The sequence below is a fragment of the Anabrus simplex genome, chromosome 13 (assembly GCF_040414725.1).
Source record: "Anabrus simplex isolate iqAnaSimp1 chromosome 13, ASM4041472v1, whole genome shotgun sequence".
NCBI classification, from domain to species: domain Eukaryota; kingdom Metazoa; phylum Arthropoda; class Insecta; order Orthoptera; family Tettigoniidae; genus Anabrus; species Anabrus simplex.
Genome location: NC_090277.1, coordinates 95,525,948 through 95,549,988, shown reverse-complemented (window position 1 = coordinate 95,549,988; position 24,041 = coordinate 95,525,948). Strand labels below are relative to the sequence as shown.

At 38.9% G+C, this 24,041-nt stretch overlaps 2 protein-coding genes across 2 annotated transcripts in view; one reads left to right on the top strand and one right to left on the bottom strand.

Moving 5' to 3' along the window:
• Positions 1-24,041, bottom strand: part of woc (without children) — a 176,648-nt gene that overhangs the window by 36,007 nt on the left and 116,600 nt on the right. Inside the window, exons 15-16 of the mRNA XM_067157257.2 lie at positions 10,961-11,190; positions 4,262-4,481 (exon numbers count right to left, since the gene is read on the bottom strand). Coding sequence (XP_067013358.2) covers positions 4,262-4,481; positions 10,961-11,190 — 450 coding nt within the window. The remainder of the gene's footprint in view (positions 1-4,261; positions 4,482-10,960; positions 11,191-24,041) is intronic.
• Positions 4,941-8,923, top strand: LOC137502935 (putative nuclease HARBI1). The gene is made up of 3 exons (XM_068230147.1): positions 4,941-5,096; positions 6,355-6,707; positions 7,882-8,923. Exons 1-3 carry the CDS (start codon positions 4,941-4,943, stop codon positions 8,801-8,803), a joined length of 1,431 nt encoding a protein of 476 aa, XP_068086248.1. The 3' UTR covers positions 8,804-8,923.

Genomic DNA, 24,041 nt, shown 5'->3' with positions numbered 1-24,041 from the left:
AGCAAGACCCCGAAGCACTTGGAAGAAAGAGATCAACAAGGTATGCCGGACCCTCCAAACTGGTAACTGGGAAGAACAGGCTCAAGATTGAAAAGGATGGAAGAGGATTGCGAGATCGGCACAGGAACTTCACGTCCCTCAGAAGCCTATGGAGTGAGTGAGTCAGAGTGATAATGGCATCAATTACATCAGAGTTTAAATCTTTAACTTGACCATCAAGTAGTGTTTTGCCAAGGATCATATAAGAGAGCGGTGTCTGAATTAGCGTGGAATCTCATGCGAGCATTCGATTTTGCATGACGCTACAAACCCGTATGGCTCCCCACAGCAACCGAGTGGTAAGGCCTGATGTTACATGATTATGAACGAGTTGTAGAACACTAGAAATTCAAAATACTCTGTTGTGTCTTGTTCGTGATAACACTAAAATAGTTCAATTTTCCAGTTCATGTTTGCCTGTCTGATATTATTATTAATGCCCTGAAGGGAATAAATTGAAATTTCATCATATTCATTTTTTACGTAGTATTCCCCGCCCTGCTACACATTCTTGCCACCCAGCTGATGAAAATTTCTGGAGAGAACACTGTCCATATTGGCAACAACAAGATTTTTCGGGCGAAAGAAAGAAATATTTAAGTGAACGGATTACAGCAAATTGTAACAAAAAGAAATCTAGTGAACAGAGATTTCATAAAACGGAGACCGATTTTCAGTTACCAAAATACATGTACAACAAAAATGTCTCTCCTAGAAGTGCAAAATCTGACACTATACAGCAGTAAATAAACCTGAAGCTTTCTACACATCTGAAACACCTTTCGAACAAAAGGGCAAACAGAAGTGAAGGAATGCAAGATAATGAGAAAAATCCTAGGACAAAAGACTGAGTACATTATCCAAAGCCTAATGCAGAAATATATAAAAATATTTTCGAAATCACATAACACATGCGAAGAATCCAATTCATGGAGAACATGGAAAGAATGTATTCAAACAGACTAACTCACAAAATCCACACTTTTTAAGGAACAAGGCTACCAGGCCGAACTGGTACAAATGGACAGAAAAAGATCTGAAATAACTAGGATCACCAAATCTACACAACTTAAATGAAAGATCACTCACATGCAGGGTTTCGAGGAAGACTCACCAACATACACGGTCAATGCAACGAAAACACACTCTACTTATTGCATATGAAGGAATATTGGGCTAAAAGAAAGGCTAGAAAATGTTAATTCTGCAGGGTCCATCAAACGAGAAGGAATTTGAACTTATACAGTAATCTCGCCACCAAATTGTAGCAATGATCAAGGAAATATGAACCCCTCACCACCAATGGCGCAACAGCTCCGAAGGGCCACAGCCTACCAAGCGACCGCTGCTCAGCCCAAAGTCTGCAGATTATGAGGTAAGCATGACAAATCATCCCGGCCGTTATTCTTGGCTTTCTAGACCAGGGCCGCTATCTCACCAGCAAATAGCTCCTCAACTGTAATCACGTAGACTGAGTGGACCTTGAACCAGCCCTCAGATTCAGCGAAAATCCCTCACCTGGCCGGCAATTGAACCCATAGCCACCGGATAAGAGGCCGGCACACTACCACGAGGTCAGCTCAAGGAAATACGGGGTGAATAAAAACGAGAATTCTAGCAGGCCATTACTTACAGCCTGCTGACTACAAGAATTCTCAGGGCCCGTCACCCATGTGGCACATTGCCACGGGCGCGACATCTTATATAATGACTCTTGGCATGCAAGAACACCCATCTATACGTGTACTTTTCACGGCTACAAAGTGTGTGCGAGTGGAAACATCTACGACCCCACTACTCTACAACAAGTTTGCAAGTAATTCAAAGCTTAGCAAACAGATACGAGAACAAGCTGCAAATGACGCCTATATGTAAACACTGAGATCTCTGCAAGCTGTCATCAATGTGTTAAGTTGTGTACACTCCTATGAAGAAACAACAAGTGAACTGAATGAAGGTGTACAAAGATAATGTATAGTCTGATTCAAATGGGAAGCTGTTTCCGTTGCAGTCTGTTTTATTAAGTAAAAGTGATACCTAACACTATGAAACTTACTGCAGAGTGCAACGCATTGAGGGGTGCGATAATGTGACAACATAGCAGCTGTCAGGCTAGACAATTTTGAGTAGCCTCGCACGGCTAAAACACCTCCCATTTGATACAAATTACAGTGGGACTGCTGTTGAGATCAATGGCATTTTGTAAAGAAGACAAGAGTTCTCCAACAAAACTACCCTTATGAGGGCGGATCAAACATAAACAGGATTTTATTTAAATTCATTTATTGAAAAACACAAGGCAATTACAATTTATTTTTCCACACTGTTTCCTGCTTTGGAAATGCATTTATTCCAGCGTATGGGTAGCTTTTGGATGCCCTCATCATATAAAGAACAGGGTCGTGTAACCAGCTAGTTGTGCACAAAGTCTTCCACACTCTCATCATCTTCAACTCGCTGCCCTCCTAGAGCTTCTGTAAGCTGTCCGAACAAATGGAAATCGCAGGGCGATAAGTCTGGGCTGTAAGGAGGATGATCAAATGTAGTCCAGTGCATTTCCTGTAGCTTGGAGACAGTTGGAGCTACAGTATGGGGCAGCGCATTGTCGTGGAGGAGGATGACCTGTCGAATCGGTTGGTCTCATCTTTTGAGGCGATATGCAACCTTTGCCTTATTCAACAGCGTGCAGTAGTAAGCATCATTGATTGTGCGTCGCTCATGCAAAAAATCAATCAGCAAAATGCCTCGCTGATTGAGAAAAACTGGTGCAAGAACCTTGCCAGCTCACAGTCGAGTCTTGGCTTTCACTTGTGCTGCCTCCCTTCCTCCGCCACCCCTTAATGGCTTGTTTGGATTTGGGAGAGTAGTGGTGGACCCATGTTTCATTGCAGCTGATGATCCGACTCAAAAATGCATCACTTCTTCTGCAAACATTGCTGTAAGCCTGTCAAACCTCCAAACGTCTCGGCTTCAGATTTTCGGTCAAAAGGTGAGCGACCCATCTGGAACACACTTTACGGAACTGTAGGCCATTTGTGATGATTGCTTGACAGCTCCCATAACTGATTCCAACTTGTTCTGCAATTTGTGATACTCTCGCCCGTCGATTGTCATCAATAATGTCTTTAACCAAACAAATGTTTTCGTCTGTAATGCTGGTTCAAGGACGGCGATCGTGCTGCTGATTTTCCACATGTTCTCGTCCTTCCTTGAACTTTTTATGCCAGGCAAACACATGCGTCCTTGACCATGTTTGATCACCGAACTGTGCAGTCAATCTCCGGCAAATTTCCACTGCTGTAACCCCTTCACGAGCAAGAAATTTTATAATTATGCATTGCGCAGTGGAGTGGAGCACCTGTTGCTTCGACATCGTGAGCATTACTGTCGAAACGGCGGGGAAATATCCAACAGCACACTCTCCCCACTCCTAACGGTCCCGCCTAAGCACAGCAGAAACGCGGGGACAGTCCTACCAACGGTTGATGTTCAGGAACAAAAATCCAGTTTATATTTGATCAACCTTCGTACAATGGTCAGTTTTCAGTTGATTTATCTATATAGACACAAATAGACAAAATACTCAAGATAGAGAGAAGAATCATTAGAACGTGCATCAACAAATCATATGAAAGACGGACACTGGAGAGTAGCTTCTAATGAAACAGTCTACAAGGAAATAGAACCAGTAATGAGCACAATCAGGAAGAAACGCATTTCATTTTTTGGACATCTAATCAGGACACCAGAACAGGATCATCAGGAGAATAATAGAAAAATTATTGAATAGTAAGTGCAACATTAAGTGGATTACAGAAATCAAGGAAGATATGGATGAACTACAAATTTCAGTGGAAGACCTAAGAAACAAAACCGACAAAATCAAGAAACTCGCAGACAAACAAACCAGACTGCAAATCAGAATCAACAAAGAGACAATAGGAAGGGTGATTTCCAATGAAGAAAGAGGATAAGATCAGAGAAAATGAAGAAGTACTGGGATGACAGGAAACTGAAACATTCTTTGTATAAAGCTCGCTAGAGTGGTCCAATGAAGGGCATAAAATGTAAATAATAATAATAGGAGTGAAAGCTGGATAAACATTTAAGAAAAAGTTATTAATAACATGGAGATGCACATTATAGAAAGCACAAGTGCAGATAAATCAGGGAAGGAAGAAAAGGGTCTAATATATTTGCCACTCTACTTCATCAACCTTACCTAGACAAAGATAGTAGATGGTGTCAGGAGCATATTCACTGCCGTTGGGTTTTCTCACTTCTTTGACAAACAGACACAGCGAATAGTTCAATTCGTCAGCTGTTAGCTGGAGGATCTCGGGTTTAAACAGCTTCAGCTTGCGGTTGTTAGATGCTGCCTTCTCCAACTCTGCGTTTTTAGTCATCACCCATTGCTTCCAGGCGTTCACCCCAAATGTATACTGAAAACAGAGAAGCACATTTCTTAACTATGGATAGCAATTTACAGAGAAATGTTATGAAGTTTGGTGGAACAAGATTGTTCTTGCATTCTTCTCCTTCTTCCTCCTCCTTCAAAATTAAATTCACCAGAACAATGAACCAAAAGACCAGGAAGGACAAGATTAGAAATGAAGCAAAGAGAAAGGAGACTGGCATCAAAATACCTGTCACCGAGCTTTTAGGAAGATGCAACCTACAATGGTTTGGACATGTTATGAGAATGGACAGAACGAGAACAGCAAGGAAATACTTTGACAGAGAAGTGAAAGGGAAGAGGCCAGTAGGGAGACCAAGGAATAGATGGATAGACACAGTGAAATCGGAGGTCAGCAAGAGGAATGCCAAGTGGGAGGACAGAGTAACAAACTATACTTTGCAGTGCTTCAAATCTGCTATCATCCATACAGTGTGCATGCCCTATGTGCAAGCTGCTGAACAATGATTGTGGCTTCTGTGCTTCTGAAGAGCGCTTTCTTGAGAACTGTAAGGCCGGTGACATGACCCTCCTATTTGATGTTCAAGATGGACCTAAGCTTTTGCTGGTCGAAATGTTGAAGTTCTTTGATGCTGAAGAGGTCAGAGGTGCAAGTTTCACAGCCATAAAGCAGCACTGAGATTAAAACAGCCTGCTACACCATTCTTTGGTGTGCACTGCTATGTCTCTATTTAGGAAGACTTGGTGTACTATAACAATCACTGACAGGCCATCTTTCTCCTCATCAATCCCTGTTCATTACTGACAGCAGTAGTGGACTGATCCACTACTGCCTTCAGGAGAGAGTGGACACCCCTTGAAAACTGTTACGAGTTATCCTTCAAGTTTTCATCTTAGAACAAGTCCTTTAACTCGTTATTGATCTTTAAAACAAGGTCTTCATATGTGAATGCAGCACAACAAGATTATACAAGACCTGCTTATGAACTACAATTGGAATTGTTTCGGCACGAAATAATGTTGTTCTTTTTACTCTTTTGACTGTGATCATTGTGTTATGAACATCAACTGGAATTGCTTCAACATGATATAGTGTTAATTATTCTATGTACTCTTTTTGACTCTGATCATTGTGTTATGTGTTTTTAGAACTTTATGATTTTTTTTTTGCTAGGGGCTTTACGTCGCACCGACACAGATAGGTCTTATGGCGACGATGGGGTAGGAAAGGCCTAGGATTTGGAAGGAAGCGGCCGTGGGCTTAATTAAGGTACAGCCCCAGCATTTGCCTGGTGTGAAAATGGGAAACCACGGAAAACCATTTTCAGGGCTGCCGATAGTGGGATTCGAACCTACTATCTCCCAGATGCAAGCTCACAGCCACGCGCCTCTATGCGCACGGCCAACTCGCCCGGTACTTTATGATTTAATTTTTGCTCTGCCTTGCTAAGTGGCTGATGATGACACTTCAGATGTGTTGAAACCAGTCCCAAATGAACAGGTTGTAATTTCTATTAGGTTCAACTTAATAACAGAGTATTGAAAAGGTGGATCCTTCCTTCTACTTGATATTGTATAAGGCCAGTTAAAGCGAAATTTACTTATTTTCCGATAAATGTGAAACTGCAGCGAAATTCATGGAAATTAACGAGCTTGCCATTGTACTCCAATATTTTTACCATCAGAATACATTACTTATTTATAGAGGCATGATTTTTTCCGCATTAACGTCTGAAAAGCCTTACATCTGATCTGTTTTGACATTTTTAACGATAAACGCAATGAAAAATATTTTGAAGGGATTTTGAGTATCTTAAGTTAGGCCGCACACCGGACGCGTCAACATCTGCAACGCAACATGAAAAACGACTCGCTTGTTTGTCACACTCGTGATGCAGACTTGTAGCCGCACACCGGAGAAGCATGTGTCTGCATCAATACGCTACGCATTATCAGCTGTTAACATGGCCTCCTCGAGTGAAGATGATGTTTTGCTGTACATGTGGTTGAAATTGCGTAACAAGAGGAAAAGAAAATGGATTCATGATTTTAATATGTCGTGTGCTCAACATGGTGCTTATACCTTAGCGCATGATTTACTAAAAGATCCGGTAAAATTCCAGTCATACTACCGAATGTACCCTGAAAGCTACACAGAACTTCTTCAGAAAATTTCTCCATTATTAAGAAAACAAGACACAAACTACAGGAAGGCTGTAAGTCCTGATGAAAAGCTACTTATAACACTAAGGTAAGTTCAAAGCTTAGAATAATAATTTGTTGTTAAAATAATTAAATTATTTATTAGATGATGAACACAGCTGCGAAATTGTTCATATTGACAAAGTATATAAATAATATGTGTGCAATGTTTTGGTTTTATCACTTATAACTTCATACCATACAGTGCTGTCTTTGTAACTACGTCTTATCGGTATGAGTGATCACGTTCTTCCTCGTTTTCTTCTGGTAAATTCTCTGCATACGAGAATGGTGAGATAGTATATGAGGAGCCCGTCTGACCACCGTAATGCAATACGGAAGTTGATGGATGGGAATGAGTATCACTACACTGAACATTCCTGGCTGATCCGTACAGCATGTCATTTAATTTTTGCTGCACAAACAACTTAAATGAGCTTTTAGCTGCAGGTGATAATTTAGCCACATCTGGTAGCAGGCTTTTGAAAAACAACTCATCAGGGTTATTACACTCCGCTTCAGCCGTACGCTTTGTTTTCATCTGAATATATGAAGAGAAAACTTCGTCAATATCCATTTTAATGGCGCTTCTTTTTGTATCTCTTCTACGTGTTCGAGGTAGCGGCTGCATAATTTCTTGAGCACTATTCTCCTCGTCGTTTTCTTTTGTCATGGCCACTGATGATGGTTGTTCCTCTGTAGCAGATTGCTCCTCTTCATACGGATTTTCTACGTTTCCCACTTGTCTTCTTGATTTCGTAAATGGTGTCAAAAACGCCAAGTAGTCTGCAAGATAGTAGGGCTTTTTGGTTACTGCTGCTGAACCACTGGTAGGAGCTTGCCTTAAGTATCTGGACCAACAGTTCCTACAGTTTCTCCATTTGTCTTTACAGGTGGCCACTGCAATGAGAAAATACACTTATTATTATTATTATTATTATTATTTATTTATTTTATTTCATATAAAGGATGTCCTTGAGGCCAGAGCCCTATAGTAGGACTATACATACAATAGCTATACCAATGAATGCTTATTAACACATAAAAAATAAATTCACAACAAACATTTTATAACAAAAACAGTGCAGTTCAATGATATTAAATTTATAGAATGTGTGTATATGAGTGCAATTGTCAATAGTTTAATTTGGATAAAATAATTTTTTACAAGCTTTTTAAAATTTAATTTAGCAGTAATAGTATTCATGGTCCTTTATTTCCAGGTACTTAGCTACTGGCAACAGCTTCAGATGCTTGAGCTTTCAGTTTAAAAGAGGAGAAACAACAATCGGCAAAATTGTGGATGAAGTGTGTTCGGCAGTATGGACAACACTTCAACCTGAGTTTATGCCTGCACCCTCAAAGGAGTTATGGGAGAATATTTCCGAAAGATATTTGGAACTCTGGAATATGCCTAATTGCATTGGTGCCATAGACGGGAAACACGTTCGTATCCAGTGTCCGAGAAACAGTGGCTCATCCTTCTATAACTACAAGGGCTATTTTTCTATTGTTCTATTAGCTTTGGTTGATGCAGATGGACTTTTCATTGTTATAGAAGCTGGTGACTATGGCAGAAACAGTGATGGTGGCGTGTTGCGAAACTCAGCTTTAGGAAGAAACCTTCAGCAGGGCACACTGAATATACCTGATCCCAAGAGGCTACCGAAAGATGATGATCACTGTTCACCATTTCCTTATTTTTTCGTTGGTGATGAAGCTTTCCCATTACAGAAGCATATCATGAGACCCTATCCGCGAAGAGAATTTACAAATGAAAGGCGGATTTTTAATTATAGGCTTAGCAGAGCTAGAAAGAGTGTAGAATGTGGTTTTGGAATGCTTGCTTCTAAATTTAGAGTTCTCGGTACAGCTATAGCCTGCAAACCTGATAAAATAGACAACATAATACGAGCAATTTGTGTTCTGCATAACTTCATTAGACTAAAAGACGGCGTTTTTAGTGAACCGAGTGTAACAGATAAGGATGAAAATACTGACAATACGATGCGTGTGTTGCAGAGATTGCAACCCTGCAACAGAAGAGCAACAGTTGAGGCTGTTGAATTAAGAAATCACTTGTGTTCTTACTTTATGAAACCAAACGTAGCCCTTTCTTGGCAGAATAAGTACGCTATAGAATAAATATAAATATAGCTGCACTATACATTATCAGTAATTCTGGTTGCGCAAGAAATGTTTATTCTTACATAATTAAACATGTAATTACTGTACATGGACCTAATTAATAAATATGTTACTGAATGTAAGTTACTTACCATTTAAATTTAATTCTTTGGACACTGCATGCCACGCTTTATCCACCTCGTTCTTATTCGAATGTCCTGGTAGCGAATAATCATATATTATTCGATATTTCTCCACGGATTGCACCAATTTAATGTTGATTTGTTCTTCATTCATGCTGGCACTTGTGTTCACTGGCACTGCTCAGAAAAAGCAGAAACAGAACTATACGAGAAGGTGTTTGCTTAAGACATGACGCATAGAAATGGAACATGCAGTGTCTTATCGCTCGTGTCTGCAGCAGGATGCTGATGATATCATCAAGACGCAGACCGGTGTGCGGCGATTTGTGTTTTTCCATTGCTTATCACTGTGCTCCTTTCTGATGCGTCATGTCTCTGTGTCGCTGACGTGACTTGACGCGTCCGGTGTGCGGCCTGCCTAATGAATCATATAATTCTGGTTAAAAAATTAGTGATTTCATTTTAGCGAATTACAGCCAATTAAAGCGATAAAGCCAGTTAAAGCGTTTACTTTTTTGCGATAAGAGCAAAACTTCAGCAAAATTCATGGAAAATGACAAGCTTAAAATTGTATTCAAATATTACATGTGTGAAGAGAAACAAAAGTCAGAATAAGAATTTCTGAATTCGACAGAAGTACCTGTTCCTTTCAATTTTCTAGGAAATCCCTTAATGGTATGGCGATGTAGGGTTGAAGCTGTGGTCGTGTAGGGTGAAAGGGCGATGTTTCCTAATCAAGATTACATAAGGAATAGTGAATAATTACCAATAATTTTTCTCTTTATATATCTATCTTCCACATAAATAATTCACAAATCACACAAATGAAACTTTTCATGAACTACTTAAGAAAATGATTACAGCAAAATTGAAGCGATGGGTCACGAGTTATGCAAAAAATTTCCTTTTTGCAAAATCAAACATAAAAAAAAAGAAATAGAGTCTGATAATTTTCGTTGTAACATTACCCAACTAAAGAAGCATGGATATACTGTCGTCTCTTCTTAAGGCTAAATATTTCCTTAAATACAAATCTCAAATTGAAATAAGATACTTCATATCGTTATTATTAACTTTATAGGCCACATACGACTACTTGAACCATTCCACGTTCACTTTCTCTTTGTTGTACTGTTTCATTCATTCCAATTGTAATTTCCTAACTTTGTCTGAAATAGCTATAACCCTCCTCTGTCGTCGTCATCATCATTATCATCGTCCTACTCCAGTCGCCTGGGTGTGGTTAACAAGCCTCCTCCACTCCTTCTGTCCTTCCACTTTTCCTGCTCTATTACCAATTTGATTTCTAGATTAACTTATAAGGCTGATGATGACCCCAACTCGTGTTGAAACTAGTCCCATATCTAAATACAGTGATTTAGTAAACAAATTAAGTGGATCTAACTCCCATACCATAGTTATCTATCATCAATATGGAACATGAAACTGAACTACTTTAATTCAACAAAGATGACAATTCAAGTTTATATCCAACACTAATGAACCATTTCAGAGATGGATTAGAGCAAAACCCTCTTTTTTTTTGCTTTATCAGAGAGAAGAAAGTTTCCAGACAATCCTTATTGATCTTTTTCGCATTAATATTATCATCATCCAACAATTCATTTTTCAACAACCCTAATGCATCTCGTTACTCATTCTCAACCCCTTTATGCATTTTACTCTATTTGTTATATCTATATTGTTATATATTGTAAACATCCACAAATCTCCACGATTCTATGAATTCCCTAAGATCACAAAGCACTTCAAAATGCTCGGAATGAAATGTGATGGAATATCTCAACTTAACTGGATGTTTAAGACAAAAACAATAAAAATATTAATTAGATTATTCTATTTGTGGCAAAACGTACACCAACTTACACATCCATGTAGACCAGCAGCACGCAGGCCATGTGGAGCACTGCAGCTGCATGGATGAAAAAAATTAGCCGAGCTTCGGAACTGTTTTTATTAGACTGTAGTGTAACTGTGTTCTTACCCTAAGATCTACTGTCAAGTGTGTTACCTTCAGACACATGTTAGCGTCGGGCTTCTCCTGCTCTATCCTAGCGATGTGGGCAGCTTCCGGAGGTGGCATGAGAGGCACATCTCCCGAACTGCTGTGCCTTCGACCTCGTTTACTGGGTGTGCTACCAGACATGGAGCGGGTCCGGCGAGCTGAGCGTTTCCGACGAACTGCAGTTCGACTCTCAGGAATGGCTGCCACTGGTTCAGGGTCATCTTCTGATTCTGTTGCTGAAACACATACTCATATTGCAATAGCTGCAACTTTAGGTGAGGAGAAATTCACAACCAGAGCTGGTAATGCAACACTGCCAGGAGTAGGTTTGAGTCCAAAGATAACACAAAATAATATTAAAAGCAGTTGACTTTTATAACTCAGTGACAGCTGATAGATTATAGTAACAAGTGATGACAGAAGCAAAGACAATGGAAAATGCAGACCAGGGCCTCTCAAATGGTCTTGTTTAATAGGATGAATCAAGAACCACCTTTTTTTTTTTCACCAAAGGGGGAAATACACTATTACCGCTGCTTTTTCCACTTCCATTTCGCTATTAGAAGTCGCAAGTCAAGTCGCTATACAATGAAGAGACGCGACACAGCTGGCGCTTCAAATGTCGACCCGTGTGTCCGTACCCTTAGGGTTAAAGCAACTATAAACCAACTTAATAGTAAAAAAATAAAAGTTACACTGCAAGTTTTAGGAAAGATTACAGTATAATTGTTTTTAGTTACAAACCATTTTAAAGAATGATTAATTATAAAACAAAATAATTAGGAAATTGTGCACTGAAAATTTCAGTAATGAAGACATTTTTGCTGTTTTAGCTAGGGAAATTCTGTATTTTTCCAAATCATTTTAATGCAGATGTTTTCTAATTTCTAGTGACCGTATAAATATTGCTCACTGAGCATTGATAACCAAGTAACTGAGGTCATTTGTGTATGCCAGCAAAAGATATGGTTATCATCATAAATCTCTATGTTTATTATTAACACAGTTATGAACTGTTTAGAGTTTGTGGTTAAAAAAATGGTAATATGGAAAAATGCTAATTTAACTACCAAAATAAAGATCAACCTCAAAGCAGTCCAAAGAGTTTCAACAGTTTCCTATCTAAGATATGTAACAAATAAAAAATGGGACCATGCAAAAGAAATTCAGATCTGTTTCGAGAAACTTGTTATGCAACTTACACAAAAATCTACACCTTGGAACTAGCATATTGCGATGCCGTGTGTTTTACATACTTTATTACAGAGTAAAAGCATGGACTCTCACTAAAGAGACAACCGGGCAAATAAAATACCTTCCAGTTATGAAGTTACAACCGTATGTTCTGATTATTCTGGTTACATCATGCCTCAAATAAAACTGTGCTAGGCAGATGAAAATAGGACTGGAGATTATATGCATTTTGTAGCAAATTTTGAAGGTTTCATCTGTCCTCAAATACAATTTATTGGACTCGGTAATATAGGAATAAAAATAAAGAAATCGATCACATTTTCCTTAAATTCTGTTTCTATCATAGATTGCAAGTGTTTGCCTTCTTAGTCACTGTCTTAGCTCATCTCACTGTTTGTGGATGATCACAATGATGAATGGCACCACTGAATGTACAGTCCAATAACAATATGGTTTACCGGGCGAGTTGGCCGTGCGCGTAGAGGCGCGCGGCTGTGAGCTTGCATCCGGGAGATAGTAGGTTCGAATCCCACTATCGGCAGCCCTGAAGATGGTTTTCCGTGGTTTCCCATTTTCACACCAGGCAAATGCTGGGGCTGTACCTTAATTAAGGCCACGGCCGCTTCCTTCCAAATCCTAGGCCTTTCCTATCCCATCGTCGCCATAAGACCTATCTGTGTCGGTGCGACGTAAAGCCCCTAGCAAAAAAAAAAAACAACAACCACAATATGGTTAACTCCACTGTCTGCCCGAGTAAATACTCAGGCTCCCCATCATTACTACTACACGGTGTCAGCCCGAATATGTACTCAGGCTTGTGCAGCTTTGCCTTAACTGTAGCCACAAATGAACGCAAACGCCATCAGTCGCACGGCGCTGGAATCTCTTTGCAACAGTGCTGCACTAAACATTTATCCTCCTTGCATTGCCAAGCAACGGACAAAAGAATGACGCCAGCTGCTGTTTGTTTACACTATAGCTTCCTCATCGCGTGGTGCTTCCATGTTCTTTACTAGATGACGATAGTGAAAGAGAAGTGTACGGTGATGATGATTTATTTAGTGGAAGCGAAGAGTTCAAATGAACCTAGTAACGATGAAAATATCAATCGTGATAAAGGCGGCAGCAGTATTCTGATACTGTTTTACTGGCAACATGCGGTGGTGACGGAATTTCACTCTACTGTGAATTGCCCAAATTTGCAGATTCTGTTCCTAACCCCAATAAACTACAATTTACTGGGCAAGCAGGTCTAAAAAGATATATTCCTAAAAAATTTACTCACCTGAATTTTATGGTTTTAACAAAATTAATTTTCTGCCTACGTCTGTATTTTTCTAGTTTATGTGCACGAGTTTTTAGAACACTGTGGGGACAGCAAGGTAGTCTGACAAAACAGCAAAAGAGTTAAGCAGGCCAGCTTGTGCTTTTGACTATAGGCAGCAACGTACACCTATGAGCCATTGCATTATGAACACTCAACCCGGGAACATATAGTGCACCTGGAGCAGGCAAAGTAACGTGTGATATTCTGGTAGCATATGTGTATACAACACAGACACAAAGATGCTAACGACCAGAACGTCAGCTCTGACAGTGACGACAGGACAGGTCTACAGGCTTGCTGTTAGTTGTGTCTCCGGCGTCAGAATGAGAAAAGTGGCTGATCTCCTCAGTGTTTGATGGAAGGCAAATTGTGATGGCACGGCGCCTTGGTACTAGCATCTCTGAAACAGCGCAGCTTGTGGAGCTGAGGATGCTGGCACATGGGAATCAACATCTTCATCATGCAAGGCCACAGTTCGAAAAATTGCCAACAGGCAATGACCAGGCCAATGTTTCCCACAACACTGCTGCGCACAGGGCTTCGGAGTCAACAAACTAATGGTGACTGGACTCCACCGATCAGCATGAAGTGGGCACAAAAACATAGCCATTTGACGACTAGAAAAAGGTTGCCTGGATTGATGAACACAGATTCCCAACACATCAGGCTGATGGCTGAGTGCGTGTGCGCCCATTTCCAATGAAGGTTATTTATTTATTTACTGGTGATATATGAAGCCTTCTCTTTTCAGTTTCAACTCAGTTAATTTATAACAGTTCAGTTCTTCAGTCTGGCAAAAAATAATTTTGAATAAAATTTATCCATTCTTTGAAGGCTAGAGTAGTTGTTTTCATCATTTGTCCATAGACAGGTTTGTTGCAGCTTTCCTGTGCTAACACTACGTAACTACTACATCCTACATCTACTCTGATCTGAATGTCATACTTCCGTTCTCACCTCCCTCTGCTGTCCTTACCTCCTTCAAAACAAACCGAGCGTCTCAAGAAGTGTCCAATCAATGTTTCCATCTGATCAAAATTCATCAAATTGCTATCCTCTCATAAAACTGATCTAGAATCTCTTCATTTACATTGCAACAAGAGCACGCAAAGGAAATAATAATCAGTGTACGACGGTGAGAGCATCTTGCAATACTCTTTGATGGACCTACACTCTATTAAAAACAAGAGACACTTTTCACATGGTGTGGACAGTCGTGACATGTATGTTTATTGAAAAATCATATTTGCATACTTGAAAAGTACAGGCTCTGGTGAAATTTTTGAGTCCTAGGCATGAAAACTCTTCAGAATACTGCTTTCAGTAATACAGGTTCACTGCATATAGCTTTCGTCCATAGATACTCAGTTCTTCATTGGTTGTGTGTCTATATGATACAGTCTTGTCATTTTATTTAACGTTCTTCTTCACTTTACTGAAATAGATGGTTGCAATACACATGTACACCTCATGAATTTGCAACGAACAGGTAACGGAAATAATAATTACTGCAGGCAACTCATTACTAAATCACCACCAACAAAAGATACAACCAAGCACATATGCTAGGAATTTGTCTTCAGCAAAGAGTGTTAAGCTCCTTGTTAAAGGTTGGAGATAAATCCTATCTCATAATTTTTTCAAAAACTATTTTCTAACAGTGAGTCTCCAATAGACAAAACATTTTTCATGTTCCCAGAAGAATTGAAGAATTTATCAAGAGCATCTCAACTGTGTAAAATTTGTAATAAGTACCACTTTAGTACTGCCGTGGTATGTGTATCATTCTTTGTCTTTATATGTGAGAAAGCCGTAGAAACTACAGATAATCCGTAGTAGTTGGCATCTCTGATCTATTCTTCTCATCTTCAATATTTTTCTGTAACACCAAATATTAAAGGTTTCTATTCTCTTTTCTTCCTGCACTGTCCACTCCTATGCAATGCCTAGCTCTTCACACATTTTATTAAATATCTTTCTGATAAGTATAAGGCTGCTAGGGTGTACAGTATATGGAGGAAAAAGTAAGTACCTGATGATTGGTGTAAAAGTGTAAGAATACCAGTATTTTAAGAAAAGGCAACAGGAAGGTATGTGGCAATTATCAAGGAATTACACTATTGTCACAAGTAGCCTAAATATTGGAGACAATAATAGAAAGGAGGATGAAAGGAAGGGTGAAAAGAAATTTAGACGAAGAGCAGTATGGATTTTGACAGGGCAGGTCAACAATAGACCCTCTATTTACCATGAGATTACTGATGGAAAAACAGTGGTAATATGGAAAAGATCTGGTGATGGTATTCCTTGATCAACAAAGGCATACAATAGTGTTAACAGAGAAAAGGTGTGGGAAACCCTGGAAAGAAAAGGATGTGGAAGGCAATCCAGGGAACTAGTGAAAGTAATGTATAAGAATGGTTTCAGTTGTGTCCAGACTCCAGTGGGGAGAATAGTTTAGTTTAGAAACCAAACTGGACTAAGACAGGGAATGTATTGTCTCCACTTATGTTTATAATGGTTTCGGATGAAATTCTAAAGGACACAAAGGCGTATGGGGGGGATAAGAAAATGTTGTTTGCAGATTACGTAGTAATCTGGGGAGTCAACAATACAGAAGTGTAAATCCAACTAGAGGCTTTAAATGACAATATTGAGAAATATGGTATAAAAATCAGTGTGGAGAAGAGCAAAACAGTGGTGATGACAAGAGGAGAAAGAGAAGGAAAAGCTATCGTTAGTATTAGAGGACAAATCCTTGAGGTTGTTGAATACTTCAAGTATTTCGGAAGTGAAATAATGCAAGGTTGGATAAGGAAATCAGCAGAAGGGTACAAGCGGGAAATACGTTCTACGGTATAATGTACGGAGCCTGGTGTGGACCAGAGAAGTTCCTATGAAACGTAATGTACAAGATGCACTATACCCCTCTATTAACGTATGCATCAGATACTTGGACTCTGACAGCAAGAAATGAGATTAAAATTCAGGCCAGTGAGATGAAGTTCCTGAGGAGTACAGTAGGGAAGGCAAGGAGAGACAGAGTAAGAAATGTGGAGGTGAGAAAAGAAATAGGGGTAGAAAAAATGAATGATAGGACAGAAAAGAATAAATTGAGATGGTTTGGACATGTTATGATGATGGAGGAGGGAAGAATACCAAAACAAGTGTTGGAGGCTAAGATAGAAGGAAAGAGGGCAAGAGGGAGGCCCAGAGCAAGATGGATGGACTGTCAAGAACAGTATTTAAAAAAAAGATGGGATTGGAATACAGTTACTCAAGAGGAGTGGTGGAAGGAGAGACAACGGTGGAGAAGTGCCATCAACACCCCGACCTGGCAGGAGCTGGACAAGAGGAAATGAAATTGACAATGATGATGATACAGTGCTTTTTTTCTGGAGAAAGAACTGCTGGAAGTCCGAGGATGGAAACAAGAGAAAGTGTCAGAACGTTTTAAGCAACATATGTAATTTTCATGCAGAACAACTTACAATAAATAATTAAAACAGTTTCTATACTTAAGACATATCACCATCCTCCTTGGCTAGTTTCCAGATCTTGTTTTTGGCATCTACTGCAGAATGGTGACCTGGAAGCAGCCATGTTTTAACATAGCTGGATCAAACACAGTTAGAGGATGTCCAACAATTTTTACGAACAGTGAGGTAAATTTCTTCAATGACATAGATCTTTTCGAAATCATAATGAGATTAATCTGGGAAGATTCCCTTTCAGACTCAATGGAGGAAATAGCTACTATATTCAGAGTACACTGAATCTTGCATATTTTCACAAGTATTTCTTTGAATTTCAGATGATTTCTGAAGGCTTGAATGACTTCCCTTTCAATGAGCTGAAATCTTCTTGCTAGTGTGTGCATTTCTCCATTTCTTCTTCCCACATGGTGCGGAGACTGATTTAGACGCTAGGTGGAAGAATGTTCACTTTTAAAAATCAGAATGACAAAATCAATGTGTGATATCTTGCACAAGTAAACAATTCTTACAACTTTTGCCAATTTCAAAACGGTTGCAATGGAAGATAAAACATAGGAACCTCAAACATATTTTCACTTCATTAACCCGAGGAGTATTTTTATTAAGGTATAATTTTTTTCACATATGTTTCAACAGAGAGATTACGGAACGTTGTTCCGGTGCATTCTGCCAAGCCCAGGCAGTGGTTATTTAACTATCTAACCAGTAATCTTCATCTATTTCCTTGAAGGCTTCCATTCCTAATCTGAGTCATAAAAGTTACATTTTGTTTGATATGCAAACCAAAGAAGCAAGTTTTCACAGAACATGAAGACTGGGATACACACTATTCAATTTTTCCCACGATTTTGTACATAGGCTTGAGTGGAAACATGTTGAATGATCATGTGTACATAGCTCTTTGTGTTACTTGGAGGAAAAAGGCAACACTTTCAACTTAAGGTTACTGAACAACAGTTGCTGGTCCAAATGGGGCCAAGAGGCTCCACCCTCAGGTTTATGATACTGTACTACACCACAGAGAACATAGATAGGCCCTTTCTTACCAATATATGCCATTACATAAACCTCCACCAACACTATTCTCTGATAACCAGGCTTGCAGCCCTCCCAGTCTGCTCCCGAGCAGTGACTGGTATAATTAATTAAGGGTAACCACCGGGCGAGTTGGTCGTGCGGTTTGCGGTTAGGGGCGCACAGCCGTGAGCTTGCATCAGGCTGATAGTGGGTTCGAATCCCACTGTCTGCAGCCCTGAAGATAGTTTTCCGTGGTTTCCCATTTTTACACCAAGCAAATGCTGTACCTTAATTAAGGCTATGCCACTCCTAACTGTCCTTCCTAAGCATAGCAGAAGGGCGGGGCCAGTCCTACCAACTGTTGAAGTTGAGGAACAAAAGTCCCATTTAGATCTGATCGACCTTTGTAGTTTTCACAGATAGTTACTGCGATGAAAACACTATCATTTACAATCGAAGGGCAGTAACACCTGGTTTGCTGACGGTACAAGAAAGGACTGAAGCAGCTCCAACCATCGTCAACACACTAGGGATGGACAGGTAAGCCGCTATATAAGCATACCGAGGTCGGCCGGGAAGATGTACTGTACAATAAATGCTGTATTGCACAATTAATGTCGAACAAAATTTGAGTTACAGAATACTTTCCTTTTCTAGCAAGGAAACTTTTACTTCGAGAAATTGAAAAATTTGCGTAATGGAATTTCGGGTAACTGAGAAACAAATATGGATGGAGAATAGGACAAACGGCCAGGAAATTGAAGTTGCTTCGAGATACTGAAAATTCGCGTAGTGGAGGCTCCAGATATTGAGGTTCAATTGTAACACTATCTTTTGTTTAGCCCAAAATTTAAAGAAGTATTATATCATAATTCACCATATTAATGAATAAACAAACATTATATGGTGAGTTATGATAATATACCGTATTTACGCGAATCATACCCGCACATTAAAAAAAAAATTGAAGCACGAAATTGGGATGCGGTTTTTTGCGTCAAAGTTGGCATTTCTTTTTTTTCAAAATAAGCCTACGTAAAGTTAGGGTGCGGGGATTATTCGCGTAAATACGGTAATACTTTAAAGAAAAAAAGGCTCCTAGAAGAAAACCATAATTTAATTTCATCCATTGTAAATGTTCAATTATGTACCAAGTTCTTGAAACATGTATGAATAAATAATTTTCAGTTATAAAAAGTCCAACTCATTGGCTGAAGGGTCAACGTACTGGCTTTCAGTTTAGCGGGTCCCAACCCTCCACCACAATAACACGCATTTAACTACACATGGGAGATGCCGCCCACCTTCTTCTAAGAGTCTGCCCTATAAGGGCTGCACCTGGCTAGAAATAGCCACACAAAATATTATTATAGTTATAAAAAGTGTGTTGACAAGGTAGACCAAACACATACTATTTTGAATAGTTTCTAATAGCTTTCGACAAGTCAATACAGGATCAAATACAAATATCCATTATTCATAAAACTCGCGATAAAAGTACTGTAAGTGACATTTACTGTCACATACTAAGTTGTCAAGCATAGAGTTCATATTTACTGCCGTGAGGAGTTCCATATCTATGTAAATATAGCACCCTCTTTGCTTAGGAATTTCAATGTTTACATGAGGTCAAGATGACGACTCGAGATATCAACACTGCTGGCAATACCGATCTTATTGTGGAATTAATAGATGAAGGAAGTGATTTTAGTGACGTGGAACACGATGAAATTAACAGTAATTATACAAGTACCGACAGTGATAGTGAGCCAGAGCAGACTCTGGAACACTATGATCAAGTGAATGACTCTGAGGAAGATTTATCTCTTCTATGCTGCTATTGCAGGTAGAGGAGACAACTAGAACTCTGTTATAGACCTAGAGAATAGAAGAGAAAGATACCTGCCAAGAAAGAAGAGAAGGAATAAAAAACATCTACACAGAAAGCGCAAATAACCTAACCTCCTCCATTACATGTCTGGTCATATTATTTTCTGTTGCGACCCTAGTTTTGCAAAAATTGAAACCAAACTTTTACTAATGACTGAACATATCAAGGAACAATTTGTATATATTATATTTTTCAACTTAGATAAGTATTTTTTTGGAAATTTTTCCCTATTTTGAATAGTTTTCAATTTTATTTTTCAATTATTAAAATTACTGTTAGGCCATTCCATTTCCTGAATAAAGTTATGTCCTATATACTGTACAACTAAACAACAGAATGTATTCTAAAAATTCATATAACAACATTATTTTCTGAATTCTTTTGGGAATTGTTAGCTTTTAATCCATAGGCTACAAATTGCAGGTTTTACAGTAAATGCACTACAGAATATAAAGCTGGCACTTGTAGTGTTGGCATATTACTATACTAGGCATAAGATAAAATCTGTACTTTTTTAATGTATTATATTTTGTGGGAGTCTGGTGAATATTCATTTCTATACTTGACAATGCAGATGTTATCAGGAAGCTGGATACTATATTTTACTGGGAAATGAAAAATGTCAGGGACAAGAGCAAATTTTTTATTAGAATATAATAAATTACATATTTTTTCCTGAACACTACTCACTCTGGAAATCATCAAACATTTAAAGATCCTAAACATAATGTATGGTACCTGAGTATCAAGATGGTTTATAGTACAAAAGGTAACTGAGGAAGAGTCGTCTCATTTTTATAAAAACGTAATTCCACATTTCATGGTAAACATAAGCAGTCCTCCAATTAATTCAATTACATTTGTACAAAATTTTAGTGAACATAAGAAAAAATGGGGACAGCTTGTTTTCTCACCCAAGATAAACTGACTGTAAGGAGCTATTAGAAGTATCAAATATTTTCCCCTGTGTTGGGTATTTTTAAGCTGCACCAATAATGTGAGAATTCCAATTATTAGGATCAGAAAGACAGGCTGCCATGAACGTGGATACGTTAAGTGAATTTTCCCTGCAGTCACTAAACTTAGGATATTCTTTTGATCAATACGCTTGTGACTAGATACAAATATATAGTAAAAATACTCAGTCCATGCACACTGATCAAAGAAATAAAAACATGAAAAGGAACTTCACTGAATGGAGAACAAAAAGAGTTCAACTAACCTCAAATTTAAAAAGTGTCTTATTCAACACTAAACACACAGTTCTTATCTCATTAAGTCTTCTTTTCTTATACGGCATCTCAAGATCTAAAATAAGAGTCATATTAATCTATACTGACCGATGAATTTTAATAAATTTATGCAGTTTATCCACCAGCCAATAATTTATTTTAACTTTTTGCACATATATTTCACCTTCTCAAGGGCTTCTTGATGTGGTTCTTTAGATAATTGTTATATTCAAATAATCAATTAAAAATATATACAGTGACAGTCAGAATTTTTCGGACAGAATAATTTATACATGTAATACACCTGTTATTAAAGAAAGAACAGGTAATAAATTCAAAATTACAAAACCATGAATTTAATGCACTTCGTAGGTACTGTATTTATCCAATTGCGATTTATAGACGAGTTTAAAAAATAATAATACCTTTTGCTTGTTGAGATATGAAAATTTGCGGGTCAACATTTTTCGGACAAGGGATGTTTAGCTACTCGAGGCATGCTTTGCACTTGTTACGCGCTGTGCAGGCAGGTCCCAGTCAGTGCCTTCCTCATGCACGAAGCAGACGCAACAATTCATTAGTGAAATGTGATGCAGAAGAAAGAACAGTACATTTGATCAAAGGCAATTAGTAATTTTCCATCATGAACAGGGGAAAACATGTCAACAAATCACAGATTTGCTGAACATGAAAAAAAATACTGTTAATGATATTATCTACCAATTGAAAATTGTCAGACAGGTCGCCCGAGGGTCCTTACTAGGAGAGAAGAGAGGGCGTAGTAAGAAAAGTGGAAATAAATCCACGTCTTACTATAACCACTATTGCTGCTGCAGCTGAGAGCGATTTTGAAAGAAGATCAGTGCAAGTTCAATCCGGAGGGTGTTATATAGAGGTGATTATCACGGGCAAACTGCAAGAAGGAAGCCCTGCATCAACGAAGTAAATAGGATCAAGTGACAACGATTTGCTAAGGAGCATCTTAGCAAAGACATGAACGGGCAGAAGATTTTAATTTACTGCAATGAATTGAAATTCAATGTTTTTGGCTGAGATAGGTGCATCATAGTTTGGAGACAGCCCAATAAAGAGTTTGAAGAAAGAAATATGAAGGCAATGGTAAAACATGGAGGGCAACATGTTATGGTTTGGGGCTGTATGTCAACTTAACCCTTTGCCGTTTACATTTAAAGTCGGATGCCTGGCCGTAATTACCGTGTTTTCTGATAGAGTCCTTTAAATCCTAATAGACACAGCAACATAAATACCAACCTTCAAAAGAAAATAACTAGAAGTCATACGAATAAAGATATGTGTAATTTCTTTTGAATTTCGTTCCTAAACGATTAGTGCATATAAATGTGTACTCACCCTAATTCTGAATATCCACATTTCGATTCTGATTGTATTCCATAAACCACCCCGTCCTGCACAGTGGTAGATTGCACAGCTTACATTTGACTGTTGTTTGTTTGCCTCTCCCAAAAGTTGCCCTATTTTTCATTTTAAACACAAAGCACACACTTTGGCACGACCAGATATCTTCACAAGAGAATGAAACAATTTAGGGGATGGACAGCCGATGGGTAAACTTTTCCCTCCCGTACATTAGCGAGACGTGAATTTCCCGATCAGCTGTTTCACCAATTTGCGCCGAAAGTTCAGCTGTCCGTTTCCATGAGCTGTGAGAACTGGCTCCCCTGTGGGTGGGGGCAGTAGAATAACACCCATGGTAACCCACGCCTGTTGTAAGAGGCGACTAAAAGGGGCCTCAGGGGCTCTGAACGGATTGTGGGTTGGCGACCATGGGCCCTTATCTGAGTCCTGGCATTGCTTCTACTTACTTGTGCCAGGCTCCTTACTTTCATCTATCTTATCCGACCTCCCTTGGTCAACTCCTGTTCTTTTCAGACCCAGACGGTATTATGTATGGAGGCCTAGGGAGTCTTTCATTTTCATGCCCTTCGTGGCCCTTGTCTTCCTTTGGCTGATACCTTCCTTTTTCGAAGTGTCGGACCCCTTCCATATTTTCTCTCTGATTAGTGTTAAATAGAGGATGGTTGCCTAGTTGCACTTCCTCTTAAAACAATCACCACCAATAATCACCACTGTGAGAACTGGTTGGTTACTCATTATCATACTACTACAAGTGATAAATATCATTTTTGATCCGTATTGATGATAATTATTTGAAATAATACCAATAAGTTAATTTATTAATTTATTGTTATTATTTCAAATACTTGCATCATAACTGGTCGGTTATTCGTATCATAAAGAATGAAACGGTTCATAACACACACATTCATCACAAAATGAAAAATAAACTTCCACCATTTTTTAGACGAGCGCCCAACTCCATAGTATTCTCTCTTCTGATCACTGATGTCCACGCCACCCATATGTTTTGTGTGATTTATGACAGCACGAGGAAACGCAATTTCTATGTCTTCATTGCCTTTAGCGGTTTCTCGTTTCACTGTACCATCATTCACAGAATCTGAATTTGTTGACAGCATAAGAACCTTTCAAAACGACTCCGCGATTAGACAACATACTGTGAACTTGAACAAGAATAATCTCTAACTAAAGACGATGTTTATAAAGTAGGTCTGCTTTGGAAATATACACAGGAAATACCGTCAACAAGGTCCTAACAGCTTGCTGAGTCAAGGGAATACAGTATGGTTTCACAAGACCCTTCAATATTTCTGTCAACACACGTCTAATAAACGTGAGTAGGATGAGTGCTTTGGAGCGTTTAGCATGGCTGGCGGGTGATAATATTCGAGCGCTCTGGAGCGTTAAGGACTTTTTATAGACAGTATCTTCAGATTAAAAAACATCTGAAGAAAAGTGCAGAAAATATGGGAGTTGGGGACTGTTTTAAATTTTATCAGGACAACAACCCGAAACATACGGCCTATAA